Source organism: Sycon ciliatum, chromosome 7 (assembly GCF_964019385.1).
Source record: "Sycon ciliatum chromosome 7, ocSycCili1.1, whole genome shotgun sequence".
In the NCBI taxonomy this organism is placed as follows: Eukaryota; Metazoa; Porifera; class Calcarea; order Leucosolenida; family Sycettidae; genus Sycon; species Sycon ciliatum.
In genome coordinates this window covers 18208331-18232485 of record NC_088649.1, presented here as the reverse complement: position 1 = coordinate 18232485, position 24155 = coordinate 18208331, and the positions used below count along the sequence as shown (strand labels likewise).

Genomic DNA, 24155 nt, shown 5'->3' with positions numbered 1-24155 from the left:
GACTAGGCGCCGGGCGCGAATTGATGGCGGTGGTGGTGAGAAGGAGAGCTCTGTGCCAGAACTTCGCAGCCTAGAGAGCGTGTGTGTGCAGGCGTGTATTTACCACCATACTGCCAGGTGTGTCTTTACCACCATATTCAACCATAGGCACAGCTGCAGTGGTGTCTTCAGCTTCATTCTGTATTAGTTTTAGATCTAATAATGTTCACTTTATGGTACCATAAATATCTTTCCTTTGTTGTCCAACTCTCAGTGTGATGACGATTTCTGATGATTATCACATGAAACAACGTTCAAATCATAAACTATTGTTCCATTGTTCTCGTGGTATGAGTGCGCTCACTTTACTGTGCGATATAAACAGTTTTCAGGTATCCTTTAGATTCTCGGTCACCAGGTTTGCACCTATCGATGTGGTCCTAACAGGAATTGTAATTGCACAGTATGTAGTGGTGTCGGGGTCCCAACGCATCCCAACACTCAACAGAATACTTTCAGTTATAGTTACATTACATTGTATTACTGGAATGGAAAGCCATCTTTGTCTCCAACCAAAGCAACAACTCGCGGAGCAACCAAAGAACAACTAAACTGAAAAGAAGAACCACATTGTTGCGAATTTGTATTACGACTATGATTTACGCATGTCGTTGTATTTGGTTCTTGTCTTGTGGAGTCCAGTGTCTGATGTCATATATGGTCTAAGTGTACGTGCGAGTATGGTGTGATGTGTGACGTTTATGGTATGTGGTGCATGCAAGAGTACGCGTTGTCAGAGTGTGAGGATGTGCTTCCATCTGTGAGAGAGTGACTGTCAAGTGAATGCTGTACATGCACAGTGCTAGTTTGGTCTGGGAATGAGAGTCGTGTGTGATTCGTCCGTGGTCTGGTTGTCTTGGTCTTGGTCATGTGTTCTGTACGTATTAGTCCCTGATTGGTCGTCACGGTTTGTCGTCGGTTTATTACTGCTTGTTCTTTGTTGTTTTCGTGGAGTCTTTTCCCGGGAGTCTTTCCCGTCGTCGTTTTGTCTTCACAAAGTTTATCTCTCTCCTCCTGCGCCCTCACCATTTGTTGATAGAATATAAGTATTGAAGATACAATCAAGAGTTTGCGTTGTTGTGTGGCGGGGGCCAGGGGGAGAAGACTACTTCAACATGGTTTTAAAACCAATACACAAACCCGGCCCGTATCGCGTATGCCAGCGACACATGCATGAAAGCAAGTACAGAATCCAGAAAAGTAGCTTGCATGAAAAGTGCGTAGCGCTCACACCTGTATGCTAACCCGCACTACAACTCGCGTACTATACAAGGGACTAGTACTGCGCAATACGCAGTACAGCGCAGTAGGCACGCATTCAAATAAGCTATAGACATGCACTGCGTAAATCTCCAAGTACTCGTACAAACTGTGCAGTGCTGCAAAGGTACAAATAAATAATTTCATTTTTTTCACGGTTCGCGTGAAACTCGGCTGGAAACCGAGTTTTCCGCATCCGTAGGAACGCCACCACCCTTCAATGATCAAGGCGCAGATGCAGCTCCTGAAGCGGTGGGAGGTGAGTAGCAAGTGGTCAAAGCCCGAAAATCCCATTCACTGCATCCATGTGATGCCTCGTGCCAGGCCACGAGTTCCCAATTAACTGTGGGTCGCAGCACGGCTGGAAAAAATCCTTCCGCTTCCAAGCAGGACTTGAACCTGGTACCCTCTTTTTCTCAATCATGGTCTTAGACCATCCCACTATGCCTGCCTGCATAGTGGGAAATAAATAAATATCAAACAAATATCAATGTGCAGGTCAGCGACAGTATGAGCGAAGTATAGTATGAATATCCAGATCTGAAAGGTAGCCTTATGTAGTTCTGCGCCGTATCAAGAAAACCGCATTTTAATGTTGGATGTACTGTGTAAAGAGATGTAGGTACCGTAGTAACGCACAGTATAGGCGCATGGGCCTGTATTCGGATATAAGCGCACTCTCACTTATAAGCGCATGCTCTTATAGGCGAAGCACTACCAACATTCTCATAGTGACACAATCACAGATAAAAGTCTGAAAAACAGCATACAGGAACCATGAAACTCACACTACAAGACCTAGTCAAACACAAAGACTCTGGCAAACAAACTCTGATCGCGCCTGCGCGTTTAGGTGAAACATTTTCATTTTAGAAAATTGGTTTCGTCAAAAATTCACATATAAGCGCATGTGTTTATATGCGCGTTAATACGGTAAGTACAGTGATTCGAAGAGCCACAAATCTGCCGGATGAAGATTTTTGGCTGAGTTTTTTTTCGCACCCTCTTCTGTGTGTTGCTTAAAGGGGAACTGTCACCAAATATTTTCTTTGTCTTATCTTGTAGTTCCTTGGCTCCTGATCATGATGGTGTTATTCGTTTTTCTCTGCGATGGCTGGAAGTGGGTGAACACTTGAAAAGAAGGTGCCCAAAATTGTCCCGAAGTACCGAGTGACGTCACGCCGGACCCGACCTCCACGCGTACATTCGTCGTCAAAAACGAAGTCCAGCCCGTGTGCTACGTGCTGGTCGATCGAGCTAGCTGTTCCGATGTACGGTGCACGTGTGCCTTTTGAACTCTAACACAGATGGGTACGTCGTACCGAAGGAGAATGCCAAAGAGGCAGAGACCCACGTGAAGCTACACAGCCAAATCAAAATAAAAAGCAGCTGAGCTTTCACCTTTTTGACTTCTTCCGCGAGGATCTAAGTTTTATTTTGTGAGCACGGAAGTACGTCGTTGTTTTGAACTTTTCGTGTGAGGAACAACACGATGATGAGCGCGTATGCAGAAAACAGTATTCCTCCGGCCGGCGATAACACCACCAACCCGAGCCCCAAAGGAACGCAATGTAGCTACGTGATGGCAATTTATCTGGCAATGTTGCTGAAGATGCAGATGACAAACTCCAACGTCTTTCATTTCAGAGCCGGGTGGGCAACACCGCCACCTTCGATACAACGACATAATTTTCAAGCACGGGGTATGTGTGTCACACTAACAGCAAACAAACATCCTTCCACTCCCTCGTAATCACAAATAAAACAAAGAGCTGAAGCTTCGTGGAGGAAGTACCAGTGGCAGTGCGACAAAACTGCTGTCGACTTCTGTTTGTTTTGTCCCTTTTTGGCGTTCTCATTGTGTACAACGTACACATCAGTGTCCAAGTTCAGAAGGCAAGCGTGCACCGTACATTGAACAGTTGGCTCGATCGACCAGCACACGGGCTGGACTTCGTTTTTGACGATGAATGTACGCGTGGAGGTCAAGTCCGGCGTGACGTCACTCGGTACTTCCGGACAATTTTGGGGACCTTCTTTTCAAGTTTTCACCCACTTCCAGTCATCGCAGAGAAAAAAGAATAACACCATTGTGATCAGGAGCCAAAGAACTACAAGATAAGACAATAGAAAATGTTTGGTGACAGTTCCCCTTTAAGCGTTTCTCTGCACCTCTGCTTGCCCTTTCTCCAGATACCTGAAGGAGAATACGAACTTGGTAGTGGACCACGCGCTGTGTCCGCTTAGACACGCACATTTAGATGTACCAGGTATGAACATGTCAGTGCTATCTGATTACGCTATAGTCCATTTCAAAAACATTACCCCTTTGCATGCTGGGCCCCTTTTCTCCAATCCACATATTTTCCAGCGCACTGACTCTCTTGGAGGAGTTTGCGGGCACAGCTCCGAACGAAACATATTCTGATTTCACTCCACCTTGATGGATTTCCATCATCTTGGGCTCGTTTTCTCCCCATTGTCAGAGTAAATTGCATCGCAGTTCAAAGAAACTGTTTGGTCTCAAGCCGGGACCCATGCCGAGTTTCAACATTTACCATGCTTTTGACATGTCCTCCGTGACTCCGTATCGAACAAGACTTTGTTTGTTGTAAACCAGACGTTCCTACGTGAGTGAGTTACTAGTAGTCATGTGTGCGTGCGTGCGTGCGTGCATGTGTGCGATGTCGTAAAATAACCTTGAGGTGCAAGAGGGTAGATACTCTCGGGCCTCCACTTGTCTAACTCCGCTGCCTGTCTGCCTGTGCTTTTCCGCCTAGGCCCGAACGATACGTATTGCCAAATGAACTGCAACACGCTCAGTCAGACCGCAGCATGTGGAAGCACTCAGGCACACTGCAGCGGAACTCTTGAGAATTACGCATGTTTGGGTGAGTTTTTCTTAGTGCCGTTTCGTATGTCTTCCCGGGACTATAGCACAAGTGTAGTTGCGCTATACGGGAGGTGCTCACATCCTGGTCATGTGACATCCTGGTCATGTGACATCCTGGTCATGTGACATCCTAGTCGTGTGACTAAATTTGTGTGCAGAAAAGTTCAGGGGTCGCACTTGTGTACTTAGACATCGCAGCCATTTTTGATTCATCACGCACGCAGCACGTGCGCGTCAGGGTCGTGCAGCCAATCAGAGTTACGGAAAATTCAAAATATCGCAATATTTGGGCGATTTGTAAGGGGTTCCTTGGCAGCCGTTTATCTAGCTACGGCGTCGAAAATCGCAGGGCTGCTTTGACGGCTAAGTAGCGGACATCTATCGAAAGAAATTTTGAAATCGGTCAAGTAGAAGGGAAATCCGTGTGTAGGGCTGACAGTAAATCTATGTCGTTGAGGAAAAATTTGATTCGGTAGATTTACGGAGGAGATTCTAATAAAGAAAATGAGCTCTCGATCATCGAAATCGGAGAAGAGATGGCTGCCAAGGAACATTTTGAAGACTGCATGCACTGACGGCCCGGCGCGAGCCGCTCGCGCGATCGCGCAGTGTCGGAAAGTACAATGTCATGTACTTGGACTGCCTTCGAGTATTTGGTGTGCGGACGGGATCAGAATGATCTGCCTGCTGCAACGCTTTGCCCTGTGTCTTTGTTTTGGAACAATGTTCATGTACATGTACATTCATTGCTTTCCTTCTCCAACTCGGCGATGCCGCGTTGCTGGACCATGAAGACTCCAAGACCAACTCAAGCCGACACAGTGCGATTGTGATGTTTGAGTCACAGGTATCATACAAGTGCAGTCCGTGCAGTACGAAAAGTACCGATACGAGTGACATAAAACAAGGAAACCATACCGTCAGTAAGTCCCGATAGGATCGCTTTCCGTAGTAGGTGTACTCGTTGCTGGAATACTCCTTGCGGATCGAAGCAACTTTGCAAACAGAACGTCTTCCTCCTGAGAAATACTCCACTCGCATGATTCCCACGGTCGTTGTTCTGAGTATTGACACGCGAATTCAAAGCGGGAATACTTGCGCGCACGCCTTAGACTTCCACTTACCAGTAAGTTTGCTGTTGTGACTTACAACTAAATGAAAGTCTATTTTGAAAGGAGAACGGGGAAAGAGAACATCGCCGTGTCAAAACAAGAACGGTATCAGTGAACAAGAAACTCTGTTCACAGAAATCTGCAGCCAGTGCAGGTCTTGATCATACGTAGCTTTGTAGCGCTTGTACAGTTTTGTATGCAAACAATGCATTGAGAACCACACACGTGATCCAAAAGAGCACGCGTCGCGCATGCAGTCAAAAGCAAGATGGCCGCGATGTCGAGAGCTGATCATGATACCAAGTGCGACCCCTAAAGTTGTCATGTGGACAGTGGAGAGCCAACATGGCCGACATCACGTGACCCACAGGTGCAGGGCCCGCAAGCCCTGCAGGGGATGAGTGGAGTTGGAACCAACGTGACTGTCCTGTGATAGATGTGAGACCACTCTTTAAGGGGGGGGGGGGGGGGTTCTCTAGTCAAGGGCCTTTCTAGGAAGCGCAAGATTGTCAAAATTGATAAAGCGACAGGCAAGTTATGATCAAAGAGTTGGTGGACAAGCCGTTGATTATTCACTCTCATTGTAATATCAAAAAAGTATTCTTTCTAGAGCAAAGAGTGGTATATTTGATAAAATTTAATATCGATAGAAATATTTACGATACTTCTCCAGACGTTTCGTTGTTCTGAACATCGTCGGTGGATAAAGAATGAATGCTTTCTTTATCCACTGACGATGTTGTTCAGAACAACGAAACGTCTGGAGAAGTATCGTAAATACTTCCTCCGCGTCATCGAAATTGTCGCAGTTTGACTTTTGACATAAAGCGGGGTATTTACTCACCAGCACTCGTACCAAAGGCAAGGAATCGGACATAGGCAATAGTCATCAGTATAGGGTGACGGCAACGTTCTATTTTCTGTTATTGGAAGCTGAAATTTTGAACTAGACGCAATTTCTTCGCTGATGTCGCTGCGATGGTAATTTCGACTCGCTGAGATCAGTCAGGCGTTCCAGCCTGCACATTTCTCATGCTTATGGCCATTCACTCAAGCCTCGTCACTGTCTTACCTTAGCTGGGGTGAGAATGACTTCGTAGAACAAGTAGCAGCGCTTGGAGAAACATCGAGGGGTCAGCAAACTAAATGCATGCAACAGCGATAAAATTTGTCGCTCTGGCTGAGACACTCAGCACATGATTGTACCTGCAAGAGCCGTGTAGACTCTACACGAAGTGCTAGTGATGCACATGCAGGTGCCGTACCAGTGATGCTGAAAAAGAGGGCGCGCTGGACGTGATAGTACACTTACCTGCATGAACTGTGACCACACAGCTAAAATAAATCGGCATGCCACGGCAAAAAAAAGTTCATTTCAAGATCGAGGTGATTCCCCCGACGGTAATCAATCGACCTCGCAACGATCGTGTATTCTTACTAGGCTTCGTTGGTGGTGAAGTAGAAATCATCCAGAGCTAGCAGACGACAAGCATATCAGCTCTTGTCCTGTGGAGAAAGTCAAAGCGTCTGAGATGAAGCACGATCAACTTTCAACCTTCCTTGAAATATTTCGGAACGATATTTTTGCGTCCATTGACATCAGCGACGACGAGGACTTCATCTCTGCATGAAAACTCTCAGTCCTATTGTCCTGGAACGTTACTCTACTCTTCAGACTATCATACTGTGTAATAAGTTTTGAATGGTTTAGCTTATGGAGTTATCAGGAACAAGTGGCAAGTCACTAGTCAAACTGCGACAATTTCGATGACGCGGAGGAAGTATTTCTATCGTTATTAAATGTTATCAAATATACCACTCTTTGGTCTAGAAAGAATACTTTTTTGGTATTACAAGTTATGATCCCAACCGCTTGCATACGTACCGTATTTTCCCGAATATTAGTTGACCTTCTGTGCGCCAGAAATTTCGCCAAAAAAAGCTGGGGGTCCACTTACAAACGGAACTCCACTTACATACAGGAATGTGGCACAACAAATGAAGTGACTGGAGTGTCCGTACAAAAATGCACTACCGCACGAACCATGTGAACTTTCGTCCCGCGAGTGAACATTGAATGAACATTGGATGACACTGGTTTTGTTCAGATGTTGTCTTACTGGCATTATGATCTCTCCTCGCAGAGAATTCATCATTTTGTATGTGTGGGTGTCATGGAGCTATAAAAACTTTTGTTCATGAAATTGACTCCTGGATTTGGGGTGGTCGACTTATATTTGAAGTCGACTTATATTCGGGAAAATACGGTAGTTCATGCGGCAATTCGCCTGAACCAAGTCGGCCCTGAAACGGTTCAAATGCAACTGTGTTGAGTGCCGGGTGGCTGCTCCAGACGTTGTAGATCGCGCTTCCGGCCGACTGATGCACACTAGAAGCAGTTCACCAAATCTGGGCTCATCGGTTTTTCACAGTCTCTCTTCCTATTCTTATTCAAGATCGCGATATCGTAGACGGATAACAGGTCAGAGATATTATAGCCGTCGTTTTAACTTTTAAGCCGAAGATGAAGTGATTACGGCAAAATCTAATCAAGATATATGCAAAAAGTATTGTTTCACACACACACACACACACACACACACATGTATCAGGGGCCCCGTTTGGCGAATAGGCTATAGGCTGACTCACGACTGCCGTCTCGACGCTTGGAGCACCAATCCAAAAATTGCTTCCGCGGGTCCTGTGTAGAGAGCATGTCTAAGAAAACCAGAAAAAAAAGATAAGTTGGGCCATCTTTCCGATTCAGTTCAAGTTTTGAACATAGATTCCCTTTGGGGCCTACAACAACCATGCAGAAGTGTCCATTCTAGTACATATGTTGTACTAGAATTGGTTTTACCTGCCAAAATGGAGCAACTTGCCCCACAAAAAAGGCGACGGCCATCTTCGATGCGTACCTCCCATTCCGATCTACGAAAGATCGCTCTCCATGACATTCTACTTAGCATGCTAGTACTTAAGAGTAGAGCCCACACGCTCTCTTCGATAAACACTGCAATAATTCAAGTTGACTCATTTCACAGTATCACAATGTTTCGGCAAATTGCCTTCATCAGGTTCACAGTTTTACTTATGCTAGTACTTGCTTGCCAGTCCACCAGGGGTCTCCGACAGCATAGGACATTATACAGTCGGCCTGGCGAAGAACGACCCTCCAGCGTGCACGAGAAAAGCGCCGTCAGTCGCGAGCTGCCGTCGTTCGGGACGTTGAACGCAAGCAGTCAAATGGTCTCTAGGCCTGAAGATTGTGCCGTTACTCACGAGTTGTTGGTCTGCGCCCTGGAGATGTGTTAGAGCTAGGTCTTAGGTCGCTGAATGTCTCAGTAGCCTGTCAGTTTCGTGCCGTGTTGTCGCACATACTGACCGCTTATTATCTTGTTACATTCGTGGATAGTTGCTTCATAACTCATTTCCATGTGTTTTCTTCTTCTATTTTACTCACGAGTTGCTCTTATATGGGAGGTTTATTGTCACGAGTTTAACTCGTATATAAATACTCTATACTGATATACAGTCAGAACTCGCATAGCCACACACACATCTGTTTTCCGTAAAAAAAAAATCCGGATAGGCGAGGGAACCGGATAATCAAACATGCATACTGTATGTATGCGTGGCATATGCTGTAAATCGGTAACCAACGATTTTCTTCCGGATGTCGAGGGATCCGGATAAAAGAGGGCTGACTGTACTCACCGTGGACATGTTTATCGTATTTTCAGGAGTAAACGCCGCACTGGAGTCCAGATTGTTTGTCAGGAAATACACACAGACTACCATGTCTGTCACCGTTAATTTCACCATTGCAGTATAAGCCGTACGGACTTTTTTTGTGTGGGCGAGTTGCCGGTGTTTAAACTTCGGCGTATACTCCGGAAAATACGGTACCTGATGGCCTATGGCATGCTTTTGCTGCTCTCTGTGCTTTTCAGCCAACGTGGATCTGTGCGTGAAGAAATTCGGCTTTATCAATGGCAGGATAGCGTCACACAACCTCTCTGGTACAGTTCAATGCGACATCGGATCTCAGCTAGCCGGTGCTAGCACAGTCGCCTGTGAACTCTGGCCGCTGAACGAGCCGAAGTGGCGCTCGACTCCAGCCTGCACCAGTAAGAGAGAGAGAGAGAGAGAGAGAGAGAGAGAGAGTGTGTGTGTGTGTGTGTGTGTGTGTGTGTGTGTGTTCGTGTGTGTGTGTGTGTGTGTGTGTGTGCATGTGTGGGCGCGCGTGTGTGTGCGTTAGTGTGTGTGTGTGTGTGTGTGTGTGTGTGTGTGTGCGCGTGCGTGCGTGCGTCCGTTAGTGTGTTCGGAGTCAGTCTTGCAGTTTCCAGCCCCATACAGTCTCCACACTCGGGCAATCGCAGACACATATCTACTTTGGAATGCCTCTATTTACAAGTAGACTGCCGGAAAACAGCTGGACAGGACGGACTCAAGACGAAGACTGCTTTCCTCGCAACACCCAACACCACGTACAATCACCAACACCACATACACATGACAAGACGCGCACAAAACAACGTACTACAACAGAATGGCCTCAGCATGTTCAACTTGGATGCACTTCACCTTCATCCTTGTAGCAGGTAATCCCAGGCCCAATTTCTACCCGTATATATGAAAGATGTACAACTAAAAGGCGAAAGGCGAATACATACCTGGGTGCAAATAAAGGGTGAAAAATCCAGATTTTGTCCATACAGGCACTCTTCAAATCTACGTTTTATCTGTATTTGTACTTGTGACATATCAAAATCCAGGTTTTGTCCATACAGGCACTCTTTAACCTTTTCCACCCCGGCCTGAAACCCATGAATTCCCAGTCCGCTCGCTGCGCCTCTCTCTCTGTCGCCCGGCAGAGCAGACCTGTGATTCGAAAAAATTCTAACTTCACTCACCAGGAACGGAAGTTGATCATCTTGGGCTCTTTGGAAAGCTTGAAGCCTTCTCTGTCCAAACAAAAAGAATAATCACTCAGCAGGAGCAATAGAGTTGCCTTCACACTCCGTTGAGAGCTCCTCTATCGGGCCTCGAAGAGATATTCCACACCCAGTCACAAATTTCTTCGCTTCTACAGTTTTACTCAGCGCAGAGCAAAAATTCAAACTCTCTTAGATTCCTGAAGTTCAATCGCTCATTTTGGTACCCAACACGCATGGGCTGTGCCCCTGTGAGTCATAGGGAAAGTCCCTTCCCTGCCGATGTCCACTCGAAAATCCAAGGTGCGAAATTTTGTGCCCTGTATTTCGGCCCGTGAATTGCGTTTCCACCTTCGGCGCTCCGGTATTTTACTTTTCGCCCCAGCAAACGACATACCATTGGAAAGCTTATTCATTCAGCTTTCCAACGAGCCGTCAGGTGTGAGAATCGAAGAAAGTATAACAGAGTTACGAATGTTTGAATAGCGAGGTATACGCAATCTGAGTTCACTGTACATACAGTACATTTTCTACCCGAGTATACTCGGGCTTGGGAAAGCAGGGCATGCTACAGAACGAGTATACTCGGGCGCGGGGTGCAAAAGGTTAAATCTACGTTTTATCTGTATTTGTACTTGTGACATATCAAAATCCAGATTTTGTCCATACAGGCACTCTTTAAATCCACGTTTTATCTGTAGTTGTACTTGTGACATATCAAAATCCATGTTTTGTCCGCAACTGCACTCCTGATGTTGTCTTAAATCCATGTTTTGTCCGTAATTGCACTCGTGGCGTCTTAAAAATCCATGTTTTGTGTCCGCAAAACAGGCAGGCATAGTGAGATGGTCTAAGACCATGATTGAGAAACAGACGATACCAGGTTCAAGTCCTGCTTGGAAGCGGAAGGATTTTTTCCAGCCGTGCTGCTACCCACAGTTAGTTGGGAACTCGTGGCCTGGCTCGAGGGAAGCATGGATGCAGCGAATGGGATTTTCGGTCTTTGATCACTTTGGTGGTGGGTCTGATCTACTCACCTCCCACCGCTTTAGGAGCTGCATCTGCGCCTTGATCTTTGAGGGTGGTGGCGTCCCAGCGGATGCGGAAAATTCTATCTCCAGCCGAGTCTGACGCGAACCGCGAATCTTTCTTTCTTTTTCTTTTTTGTGTCCGCACATGCACTTGTACCGTTGTCTTAAAATCCATGTTTGGTCCCTACATGCACCCATGACGTCTTAAAATCCATGTTTTTGTCTGACCTGTACTAATGACGTTGTCTTAAAGTCCATGTTTCGTCTGTACTCTTGCCCGTGTCGCATTGTCCTAAAATCCATGTTGTCGCGACGTTGCCTTGCATGCATTCAACTTGCTCTGGTCCGTCGATGCTCTGCGTTGCACCATGCAGAGATACCCACCTACTGTCCATCGCTGGTGCTGCCCCGCACAAAGCACACGACGTTCCACACCAGCAGCGGCGCTTATCGAGCGCTCGGCGTCACCGCCAGCATAGTCTGCCTTGACGGGCACACGACGGCTCGGAAGGCGGCCGACGGGACGTCGAACTCCTTCGTCTCGACGTGCTCCACTCACAACCGGACACACGGATACTGGGACAACCTAAGCGATTGTAAACGTAAGTGGAGAAGCAATACATAAGAAGTGGAATAACTTTTTTTTTCTGTGATGGCGTGAACACACATTACCGGTTGCGATTTCTATTTTCAAAGAAACTCCGTACTTCCCTACGTATAAGCGCATGGGCTTATAAGTGAAAATTTGCTACAAAAAATGTTTTTGCAGTGTGAACATGTTCGGGTAGAAGCCCATGCGCTTATATGTGCAACAAAGGTTTGTGTGTGTTCTAAACAACGGTGTTATCACAATTCTTGGCAGTATATTCAGCTCCCGGGTGTTTCACCAATAGTGTTCACATGTAAGCGCATGCGCTTATAATTGGGGGGGGGGGGGTGCGCTTATGTCCGGACATAAGCACATGCGCTTATATGTGCGGAAGTACAGTAGCTATGGTGATGTTGTGTGTTGGATATACGGTACATGTACGTTGCTCATTCACTTCTCGTACATTTTTTCATTCACGTCTTGAATTCTTTATTCTCACGATGGCACCATCGCCAATACGAGATGAGTTATTTGTTGTCTGTGTTGTTTGTGTCATGCTTCGTATCAACTAAGCGATTACTTGCCCGGTGATTAAGGTTGCGAATGGACAGTTTAGTCGTACCCATCCTGGCAGTCCCGGCGACTCTGGAACTGTAACTTGCTCAGCTGGCCATCGCCATAGCACTGGAACTGCCACGTGCAAGTCAGATGGCTCCGTGATCGGCAAGTGGACCCCTACGCCAGCGTGCCTTTGTAAGCTTCTGTAATTGTGTGCACGTGTACGTGTGTGTGTACATGTGTGTATGCGTGTGTGTATGCGTGTGTGTACATGTATGTATGTACGTGCCTGTGTACATGTGTGTGTGCCCGTGTCTGTGTGCATGTGTGCGTGTGTGTGTCCGTGTCTGCGTGCATGTGGGTGTCTATGTGTACGTGTATTATTGTCTGTATGTCTGTCCGTCCGTCCATCCGTCCGTCTGTCCATCTGTACGTCCATCCGTCTGCCTGTGTTTGTCTACGCATGCTTGTGTGTGTGCTGCATAGCTGGACAAGCGTTTGTATTTCTAGAGTCCTTTGATGTGACCGATTCAACAAAAACGCCTCCTGACGACCAGATTCGGTGTGCCGCATTTTTCGGAGTATAAGTCGCAACCCCATTATCTTGCCACCGAATACAGACATCTACCCTAGTTATGACCGTTAATTTGATCATCGGAGTACAGGCCACAACCCCCTTTTTGGGAGGGAGGAGGGAGGGAGGGAGGGAGAATAGGAGAGAGAGAGACAAACAGACAGAGACAGAGCCAGAGACAGGGAGAGAGAGAGAGAGAGAGAGAGAGAGAGAGAGAGAGAGAGAGAGAGAGAGAGAGAGAGAGAGAGAGAGAGAGAGAGAGCAGGAGAGAGCAGGAGAGAGCAGGAGAGAGCAGGAGAGAGCAGGAGAGAGAGCAGGAGAGAGCAGGAGAGAGCAGTGTTGTCCGTGACCTCGTGGAGGTCCTCCTGTGACCTTACCCTTTTGGGTACATTTGTTCTGTGTGGCGCTGTGTCCACGCGGACTGCGTGCAGACCACACGTACACTGCGCAGGTTGCGCCGCAGCGCGCATGCACGCATTCGTATAATTATTGTACGCATTCCTTTCTTCTTCGCTGCCTTCTTCTTGAGGCTCTCGTTGAGCAACAACCAATTATCAGTCCTCTGTGTGTGGTGTGTCGAGAGAGTAAGCGGAAGGGGATATCGTTGGACCTAAAAAACGACAACAGTAGCAGCGAGAGCCGCAGAGGGCCAGACGAAGCCCAGATGAGTCATCGCATGACTGGTCGACCACCCGGATCGCCTCGGCATCGTTTGCTTCTGGCTCTTGTACTGCTCCGCGCGAAAAGCAGATGCTGATTGCATCCAAGGGGTTTTCCCTCTCACGGGCTACAGTCTACATGTATGGAAGAAAAGTGGGGATTGAGCTTTTGTCCGTGATGTCATTTTGAGCTGTAACTGCACAAGTAAAGCTTCTGTTGACTACCATTATACCGATGATCCGTTGCAGTTCCGCATGTTTTGTTTTTTGGTCTACTACGTGCTGTGTGCACTTGCAACAGATCTACAAGTTTGAAGAAACACTGAAAAAAGCGTCCTAGAAAGGAGAACTTCGATTTCAAAAGTTTCATCTCAATCCCTGGACTTTCGTAGGACAGCCCTGGACCCCGGGACAAACACCCTATTCCCTGTACTGTCCCGGGAAACCCTGGACGGTTGGCATGTATGTATGAATGTCCATTATGTCATTTTGTTATGCCTAAGTGCCATTTTGTAATGCTCGTGATGTCATTTTGTTATTTCTCTCGCTCTCTCTCTCTCTCTCTCTCTCTCTCTCTCTCTCTCTCTCTCTCTCTCTCTCTCTCTCTCTCTCTCTCTCTCTCTTCCGCTGCCGCCCTTTTCCAGCCATTCAACATTTTTGCCCACTGTTGCCAGCTACCAATGGCATAATCCGTTACTCTGGAGACCGTCGCTATGACACTCTTGCCGAGTTGGAATGCTTCCTTGGCTACGCACCAATAGGTGGTGCTTCTAAAACGCCATGTGTGGCAAAAGCGTCTGGAATTAGTGGATACTGGCGGGGAGTGCTGAAGTGTAATGGTAAGTGGCCAAAGAGAAAATGTGTTGCCTGAAAAAAGGAGAGACAGACAGACACACAAACACACACACACACACACACACACACACACACACACACACACACACACACACACACACACACACACACACACACACACAGACAGACTGACAGAGACAGACAGACAGACAGACAGACAGACAGACAGACACACAGACACACAGACAAACAGACAGACACACAGACACACACACACACACACACACACACACACACACACACACACACACACACACATACAAACGGACAGACACACAGACACACAGACAGACAGACAGACACACAGACGGACAGAGGGAGATAGGGGTTGGGTTGCTGTGCAGTTGAAGCCACGTTCCGTTACAGGATTTGGTTGAGAGGGGTTGCAGGCGGGGCACTTTCTACACATATTTAATCACATGACGAAGATGTGAAACCAGTGGAAACCACTCCACTGTAGTGACACTCTCCTTTGTTGCTTCACATTATCATATTCATCAATTAGTAGGAGCCGTGGTTGACTCTGGCCATCCCGGCAAGAAGGCAGATATGCCTGTTCGATTGGTGAATTAAAATAAAATACCACACCATACCGTACGCTGCCGCGACGAAATCGTGTGGCTTGCCTCTGTGATAAGCGTGTTGATGTGCTGCTCTGCTTGCGTTGCCCCCAGCCATTCCCTTCTACTGCCAGCAAGTGGGCGTCGCTAACGGACATATTTCGTACAGTTCGAACCTCATGGTCACTGGCACGGCAACCGTATCCTGTCACCATGGCTACCGGCCACAGGCGGGCGGCGCGGTTTCGACTTGCATTGGCCGGGTCCCCGATCAAGGCAGCTGGAGCCCGAAACCGGCATGTGAACGTGAGTACTGAGCAGCACAACCACTGGCCTGCAATTAACACAGACACAAATCTTTTTTGAAGAAGGGCTGAGGCTTCCTGCAGCTTCATCTGTGTCCACCCGAATTCTTTTCACAAAACTTTTTCTTTCTTTTTCCTTCTCCCTCTTTTCTTTATAATATATTTACGTTCCTCTGCCGGGGTTGATTCTCACCTCCCCCCCCCCCCCATCCCCTTTGATTGGCAACTACATGCTGTGAGATGTAGAATAAACGAATAATATATAGATAATTAAACCCCACCTTGAACTCACCCAACAACAACAACAGCCCATGGAATCAATTGCAAGCACACTGTCACTTTCCTTCCGCACGAGCACCGGAGAGGTTACGGTTTTACAGATGGCTCCACTCTGGTCGATTTGCCGCGGCCAATCTTGATTTAGCCTGCCATGGCTGGCTATCACCTACATTACCAGTCAGTTGCTACTGCCACGGTGATTGTGAAATAAAGTGGTTTCACATCTATCACAAGACCATACAGGGCAGCCATGTTGGTTCCAACTCCACTCAACCCCTGCATCTATAGGTCACATGATGTCGGCCATGTTGGCTCCACTGTCCACGTCACATGATCGTTTTCTACACGAATGTATTCACATGATTGAGACGTGAAATCACTCTATAAATAGAATAACGAATAAAATAAAATGAATGCGTCGCCGTGTTCTGTCTGTTCTCAACCTGTAGCTTTCACCAACTACTGCCCGGAGGTGTCAGTTGCCAACGGGTACTTGAACTTCACCAAAAGCCGGGCCATCGGCGCGAAAGCAATGCTAACTTGTCGGCATGGTTACAAGCCCACGGTCGGCAATGATGTCTTGACGTGCGGCGGCCAGAGTTCAACTCACGGCGTCTGGGATAATTCACCAGCGTGTGAACGTGAGTAGTCGTGGGACTAGATACTGCCGCCCGGGTCGGTATAATGCTGTAGAAGACGCAACCATGGATACTAGCCCTGCATTCTGAGTATGTGTGTGTGGGGGGGGGGGGGCGATAAACTCAAAAATGCAGTCAAAATGTAGTCAAAATGACCCCTAAAAAAGTTGTACCACCCCAGCCACTTAAAAGACTGCGCTCTCTCAGTGGTGCCCGAGTACTATGTTAACTTTGTGAAGAGTGACGCTTTCATGCTAACGCATTGCTCTGCCCTGTGTATTGTGTTGTGTCAAATCTGCACTGTCTCAGTGGTGTCCGACTACAAATTTTGACTGCACTTTTGAGTTTATCGATGAAATCTTTCATTTTCGAGTTTAAACTCAAAAATGCAGTGAAAATGACCCCTAAAAGGTTGTGCTCTGTGTTTTTTGTGTTGTGTCAAATCTGCACTGTCTCTCAGTGGTGACCGACTACTGTGTCAACACTGTCGCCGTGGAGTACGGCAAGTTGCTGTACCCGACGGTGCGCACGCTCAACTCCATTGCCACGCTCGAGTGCGACTCTGGCAACGTGCGGAACGGCACTCAACTCTCGTGCGTGCCCTCGAGCAGCGAATCGGGCGTGTGGAACGGAACTGCCAAATGCACCAGTAAGTGAATCCAAAGTGGAGAGGTTAAGATGAACGTTATTTTTGACGCGACGCGAAAGTTCAGCTCGCGTTATTTGGCTCGCGCTTTGGAAAACAACGCGAGCGACCTGCAGCTCACGTTGAAATTTGGAGTTTACGCCAAATTTGACGTGAAACTGCATGTCACGTCAGAAATAACGTGTATCTTTAAAGCCTCTCTAGTCTGTTTATGGTGAAAAAAAGAGAAGGACAAAATTTTACGAGTTATGACTAAATGTCCACCAACGTAACCAGATCTTATACAGTCAGCGAGTGCGACAAAATGTAACATGTTGTCCTTCTCCTTTTTCACCATAACTTAAATGGCTCATCGTCCGAGTTGAATTTAGTCTACTTTAGTTCACAATAGACCATAAAGCATCATAGCAAGAGTACATAACCCCCAAGAGTGTGCAACTGCCTGCACAACCTCTATGGTGTGCTGCGACGGCAGAACTTCACATCACGTGATATGGTTCAAAAGGTTACACTGGCAAACAGTGCAAAGTGACCACAAGAGAGTTGTACCCAAAGCTGGGCTGCGTACAACCCTGTATCAATCATGCACAGAGTGCAAATAATGTGTACGGGGTTCATCACGTGATGTGAAGTTCTGCCGTCGCAGACCCCATAGCTGGAATTGCACACTCTTGGGGGTTATGTACTCTTGATTATAGCGAGGCATGTGCAACCTCTAATAGTGAATGAATGCTTACCGAGTGCTTTTAAGGTCCGGCGTCTTTCCAGTGCTCAGGTAGAATAAGGACACTTTTCTGGTGCCGCTGTACTTCAAGATCAGCGCTGCAACTCACCATGGTGATAATGCGGCTGACGTCATGTTACCAAGGAAAACATGGCGTTTGGCCGTGTTTGCCGCACTCGAGCGCTCAGCTTTTTTTTGCAGAATCTTGTTTTGAAAAATACTTCCAGTCTTTTGGCAGCACTTGGATTGGAGGCCAGTCACATCGCGATCTGTACGAATATCATTATCACGGCCATTGTCTTGTGTCGTTTTGAGCTAGAATAGCTTCTCTGAAGAAGGATTCAAATATGATGACGTTCTCTTTTATCGTCGGCATGAAGCTCCCCACTCGCAGCGGGGATGACAATGGACGGAATAAATGTGTTGAGTCTCGAGCAGGAGTTCTGCTGACAAAAGTGATGAGGTCCGCGCGACCTGGGGCATGTGAGGACTCCAGCGTCAGGCGAAATTACTGGTCAGTCGGCGACACGCATTTTTCACAAAAAATTGCGTTTCACCTGCTGGGAGAGTATGCGTGTACTCGAGTCTCATCCTGAGCATGTTTTTTTCTTCTTTTTTTCAGCTCCAGGTAGCTGTATTTTTCATTGCAAAGCCGTCCGCGATTGTTGTGTTCGTTGTTCGAACGAAGTGGACATTCAATCATGAAGGCAGAGGACATAGGAGCCTGATTGGAGTTTCTCGTGGCATAGGACGGCCACACAGAGACACTTTGGGATTTTCTGAATATAAAATACCGTACGCACGATGCTGAGATCAATTTGTGCGATATCACATTGTTTGTGATCTACCACATCGAGCAGAACGGGATCCAAACACAAGCTTACCGACGGTTAGGCTGCCGACCTGACTGGACAAATGATCGCTTCACCAGACGCCAGAAGTCGGACACCATGTCCTTTGCCGCGACGTCCATCTCCAAAAAGAACTCCATCTTCGTCATGAAAAGGCTTGAAATACTCAATATTCAACCGAGATTCGCGGTCTCACCCTTTCTCAGATCGAATCATTTTTTGTTGTAGCAGTTGCAGGGCAGATCCCCGCCACTACTTCAACAGAAGATGGCTCCAAAGCATGCCTGGAACAAGCCATATCGAGGTTGCAAGCCACCCCTCTCAGCACTTTTTTTGAAGAAATTCGAAATTTCAATGGTGGAAGATATACTATGAAGAGAATTTCAAAAAGTATGTTTCGCGGAGCGATCGCTCAACCTACGTCATTCAAACTTTGCAGGATGGTTCAGACGTACATGCTAGGCATGGAACCACAGAAGATGATATCATAGCTGACACACAGAGTCACACACACAGCAGATTCGTGTGCACAGATACTAAATTAGTGGACGTCGTCATCTTCTTCCCGCTGATCTCAAATGTACTATGACGTGCTATTTCGCCTGACGAGTTCTAGTTGGGCAATACCCCACGGACACATCTCGCTCGAAGCGCAGAGTCGGTTGAGAAAAATGACCAAGATCATAAAGAAGGCTTGTTTGCTTCCACAACATGTTTTAGTAGCCGAGTACATGCACTGAAAACTGCATTTGCCTTGTTTCTGTACGTACAGTACAGAGTGCACTTGCAAGTCGCAACGAGACGAGCACAGTCGCGCACACAGACTCAGGTGTGTCCAGCGATCGTGCGTGGGAGTCAAGTGCCCTACACTCGAGTGCATGCTGGGCTCGCGTGCATGCACGGTAGATCTACAGCTAGTGTGATGCACTACACCACACGTACAGTGCAGCATGCATTCAAGTAGTTTCACAGTCGTTTTAAAAAAAATTGATTGTGTGTAAGAGACAATGTGGGCTATTTTGAAACAGCAATGACAGCTTCCTCCATAAACGCGGAGCGTGGGGAATGTCTTTGGCGAATGAGGGCTGTTGCATTGGCTAGCTGTACATCCCAGCAAGCGGGAATGTGCTGGATATCGATACTAAACGCCCGTTCATTCGCGGTGGTGAGTCTGAGCAGACCCCGAGGTACGACAGCTTTGTATACTAAATGTGTACAGTGCGTATGGTGGAACAAGTCGACACTGGTTTCCAGCGAAATGTTGTTATCTATGTACAATATCCACCAATATCCTTTATCGAGGGCCCCAGGGCTATCCAATTCACCCGGATTCGTGGCCTTACTATTTTTCGTTTTCTCCACGTTTTGGGTTGAAATCTGAACATAAAAAGTAGCACTGATGACGTCATTCTGCTCATAATTGACATTTTATATCGGAAATCGATGACAACTAACCCAATGTATCGACACAGAAAATTTGGTTGAAAAATATTGATATAATGCCAAAGTTATTACCAATACAATTTTTGTACACACATGATCACCTTATTATACCTGAGTATTCTTTCAGCGGATCTTTTCGAAACGTAGCATGGTGTAAACGTCACATTGCTTATGATCAGTTCTGTCTCTCTGTAAAACCGTCTGCTTGCATCAAACCTGTGCGTTGCCCATTTGGCGTGATCAGGTAGCGGCTTGCCATCGATCCCTATGGGTAAGGCCAAGAGAATATAACCCGCCAAGAGTGTGCAACTCTGCATATGGGGTCTCTGACGGCGAAAACTCACATCACGTGTCTCAGATACCTTTGTATTACTTACAAACGAAGGATAGCGTGCGCACAATCCGAATATCTGCCACGATCATGCTGGAGATTTGCATACCCACAGTGAGTTTCTGTCAGAGAGTGCTTTTTTATTACTCTGCTGCTCGCTAAAAACGGGCTGGAAACGTCAACTGCGACACAGCACCACGTGATGTGAGTTTTCGCCGTCGGCGTACCCCATAGAAAGGGTATCAGGAGTTGCACACTCTTGGGGGGGTTATATACTCTTGGTAACATTCTAATAAGCCCACTGCGCATTGCCAAATATGGAAGGTATGAGTAATACATGTGAGTACGCTGGGATGAGGGATGCACTGTCCAACACCCCGCACAACCATGCCCAGGTGGCTGTGTGGGGTGTTGGTAGTACAAAACAGGTCTTCGCGCAATGGGCGCATCACTGTCCTGTTGCGCTCGTACGTAACTTTCCGTTGTGTCTCTGTTTTCGCCTATCTTGTTGCTCAGGAGATGACGATACAGCCGGAGCTGGGGGCAGTGGTGTGAACGTGTCGCTGGTCATCGGTCCCGCCGCCGGCAGTCTGCTGCTGCTCGTCGGAATCGCCGTGCTGGCCGTCTGGAGGTGGCGGCGCGGCGCGTCCAAGAGGCCGCCGCCGGTCGGGGGCAGCATGCGTCAGCGGCCAGGCAGCATGCGCGACCTGCCCAGGGACATGGGACCCCGGTACAGCACCAGCCTGGTCCTGCAGCCGGGCGGCGGGAAGTCGTGCCACGGTGCCTCGACGCTGGTCAGCCCCGGCGAGCCCGGCCTCAACCAGTACTGGCCAGAGAAGCCGGGCGGAGACAGCGACCTGTACGCCGATCTCAGCCTGTACGAAGACCTCAAGGCGCCGCAGCTGAAGGCCGTGGCCGGACACACACACAGCTCCATGACGATGCTCACCGACGACTCCAACTGCGCGTCGATGTCGCGCTGCAGCAGCATGCGCCAGTCGCCGGCGAAGCCGAGCCGCTACGCCACCACCTCGCCCAGCCCCAGGCGCTCCCAGTCCGAAGCACCCGCCGACCTCGCACCCGGTGCGCTGCCCATTGGTGCTGGGCACGTGCCCAACCTTCAGGAGCCATCTCAAGTGTTGACGGCGCCCACTTTCGATGGCGACCATGTGTCGCGCTCCCGGTCGGCCTCGCAGACCTCCCGTACGCAGCTCTGCACCTCGTCCTCGCTCAACACGCTTATGAACAGCTACGATCAGGTGGCCATGCAGCAGATGCCCGGCGGCTTAGACCTCGGCGACAGCGGCGGGCAGATGGACGCTCTGCCCAGCCCGGACGCATGCAGACTCAACAACGAGGACGCCTACAGCTCGTACGGTTCCCTGCGTGAATCCCTGGCCATGTCTATGATGTCCGTCAACGAGCTGGAGGACGAGCTCAACGAACCCCTGTACAACCAGCACTATGGCAGCTGTCCGCAGCCGGATGCTTCGCTCGGCGCCACCAATCAGCACCCTCGGCCTGGCGCTCTGCTGCCGGGCAACCGTCAAAGCCTGTCGCGGTCGGTTTCCGGTTTCGGCGACGGCGGCGCAGGCAACTCGGACTACCCGCTGAGGGAAACAGGTGCCGGTGGTGGCCTGCAGAGAGCAGCGTCCAGCGCGGGTCGACGCAACCTGCCCAGCAAGCCACCGGCCAACTATAGTACCGCCGGCTTTGCTGGTGGTCAGCAGCAGCATCCGCCGGCCCCACCGCCGGGTGGACCAACGCGTCGCGTTGCCTCCAGCATGAGAAGACCTGGTCCAGAGCGGGGCAGCGGTCAACTCGGCCGTGCAGCCTCGGTCCGGCTGCCACCCTCCTCCGCAGGTGGTGGTGGCTTCCCTGGACCGCAGCACCAGCAACAGCAGCAGCATCAGCAGGGTGTACGTATCAAGCCGCCGTCGTCCGTGCGACCGGAGTCCCTGCAGCCGGTTCATGTTGTTAGCAGTCCTGGCGTACAGTGGGGTGAGGGTGCACACGGCCAACCGGGGGGTCAGGAGTACGACGCCCCTGATAATAATGACACTTACACGTTCATGGCGTCAAGCTTTGATATCTTGCCAGACAGCACCGCCACCACTCCTATGGTTGGCGATGGCCCGTACGCCCCGCTGGGCATGTAGTGCGTAGTTCACCCGGGCACAGTCGCCAGCGTGAGCATCCCGATTCTGGGGAACCACACTGTCCGCACATAGACACTTGCGGCGGTCGGCACGCACCGCACGCTCTGTGCTCTGACTGCAAGGCCTGCGCCACACACGCCGCTTGCCACGTGCACAAACGAGTATTACAGAACACCCATCGGCTCGGCGGTCAGAACGATAACCAGGGCAAGATGAAAATGGAGCGTTAGTCCCAAAATATCTCCTCCGTTTCTTTTTCTAAGCGCCTAATCTATTCCTTTCTTTCTTATTTCTTTTCTCATCTCTTCCCAAAACTAACCCAAACAACTACAGTCACATGTTGCATATTTTAGAACTGCCTGCACGATGTATTGTTCCCCTCCTTTTAGCTCTTTACCAGTATCCGTTCTCGCAGGAGTCTTTGATCAACTACCCACCGTCAGAGTCCAACTATGCGAGCGCGCGTTGCATTGCCCCGACGACCTTCATGCATTCCGCACTTTTCTCGTGGGATTTTCTTGATTTATCGGTGTAGGGGCATGCATGCCTGACACGCGCTATCATTCGTGACATGCTCGCGACGCACACGATGCAAACACCATCAGTGGATGGAAACAAGGATGCACTGGACGCATACCTGTGTATGGGGAGAATGCTTCGCTCCGAGGCCGCCATTGGAGGCATGGTTCAGAGCGGAAGATATTCTTTCTCCTCTCTTGCGTCTTCTGCATGCATTTTGTCTATTTTTTGCTTGAACGATCCTGCTCCTGTCCATGTCTGCAATGTCACCTGCATGCCCTCTGCACCCCCCCCCCCCCCCCCCCCCCCTTTCCCCAGCCGCTATATTTGTGCGGAAGTGCCCATCTTGCATTTACATTTCCACAGATTTGCCACCGAGCGGAGGAACTGAAGATACTATCTGCATGCATGCCATCCTGTTGCCCACGGTGACATACTGTATCTGAAGGGGTGCACACAATCCAGCCCTTCTCCGCCTCCGGAGCTCCGTTGATGTGACGTGCCTATACTCGGGCCATTATCAACACCACTGCTACCCATCATCATTGCTTTTTTTTGCCACGCTGAACATATCTTTGACGGAACGAACATACTGTATCTTTTTTTTTTGCATCTACGAATGCTTTGCGATAAAATAGGATTTATCACGTACTCGTGTTTTCGCACCTTGACTTGAGAGTGAACATATTTTTGCCGGAATGAACATTATCTATTTTGTTTACGAATCCTTTGGGATAAAATAGGATTTATCACACTCGTGTTTCCGCGCCTTGACTTGAGAGTGAACATATTTTTGCCGGAATGAACAGTATCTATTTTGTTTACGAATCCTTTGGGATAAAATAGGATTTATCACACTCGTGTTTCCGCGCGCCTTGACTTGAGAGTGAACATATTTTTGCCGGAATGAACGTCATCATATTTTTTCTTCAAACGCTCTGGGATAAAACATAGGATTTATCACGTACTCGTGTTTTTCACGCTTTTATGTGGGGTTGATGACGTAACACTATTGTGCTGGCGTCCAATTATGTGAGTCCTCGGCACTGGGGAGCTAATACATGTACATGTACTGTGTAGCGACTTCAGCAGCGGTCCCGGAAATATGTTGTCCCATAAGACAGGAGTTAACAACTTTCACACCAAGGTTCAACTCGAGTGACATGACAGGACTGCACCCAAAAAAGGTCAAA

The 24155-nt window shown here is 48.4% G+C and overlaps 1 protein-coding gene across 1 annotated transcript in view; it reads left to right on the top strand.

The window, feature by feature from the left end:
* The window catches only part of LOC135821147 (uncharacterized), a 65778-nt gene extending 42515 nt beyond the window's left edge, over positions 1 to 23263 (top strand). Inside the window, exons 12-21 of the mRNA XM_065334210.1 lie at positions 3493 to 3569; positions 4080 to 4190; positions 9258 to 9434; positions 11647 to 11874; positions 12435 to 12614; positions 14297 to 14491; positions 15182 to 15373; positions 16101 to 16292; positions 16750 to 16938; positions 20801 to 23263. Of these exons, the coding sequence (XP_065190282.1) occupies positions 3493 to 3569; positions 4080 to 4190; positions 9258 to 9434; positions 11647 to 11874; positions 12435 to 12614; positions 14297 to 14491; positions 15182 to 15373; positions 16101 to 16292; positions 16750 to 16938; positions 20801 to 22443 (3184 nt within the window). The 3' untranslated portion in view covers positions 22444 to 23263. The remainder of the gene's footprint in view (positions 1 to 3492; positions 3570 to 4079; positions 4191 to 9257; positions 9435 to 11646; positions 11875 to 12434; positions 12615 to 14296; positions 14492 to 15181; positions 15374 to 16100; positions 16293 to 16749; positions 16939 to 20800) is intronic.
* Positions 23264 to 24155: the final 892 nt, after the last annotated feature.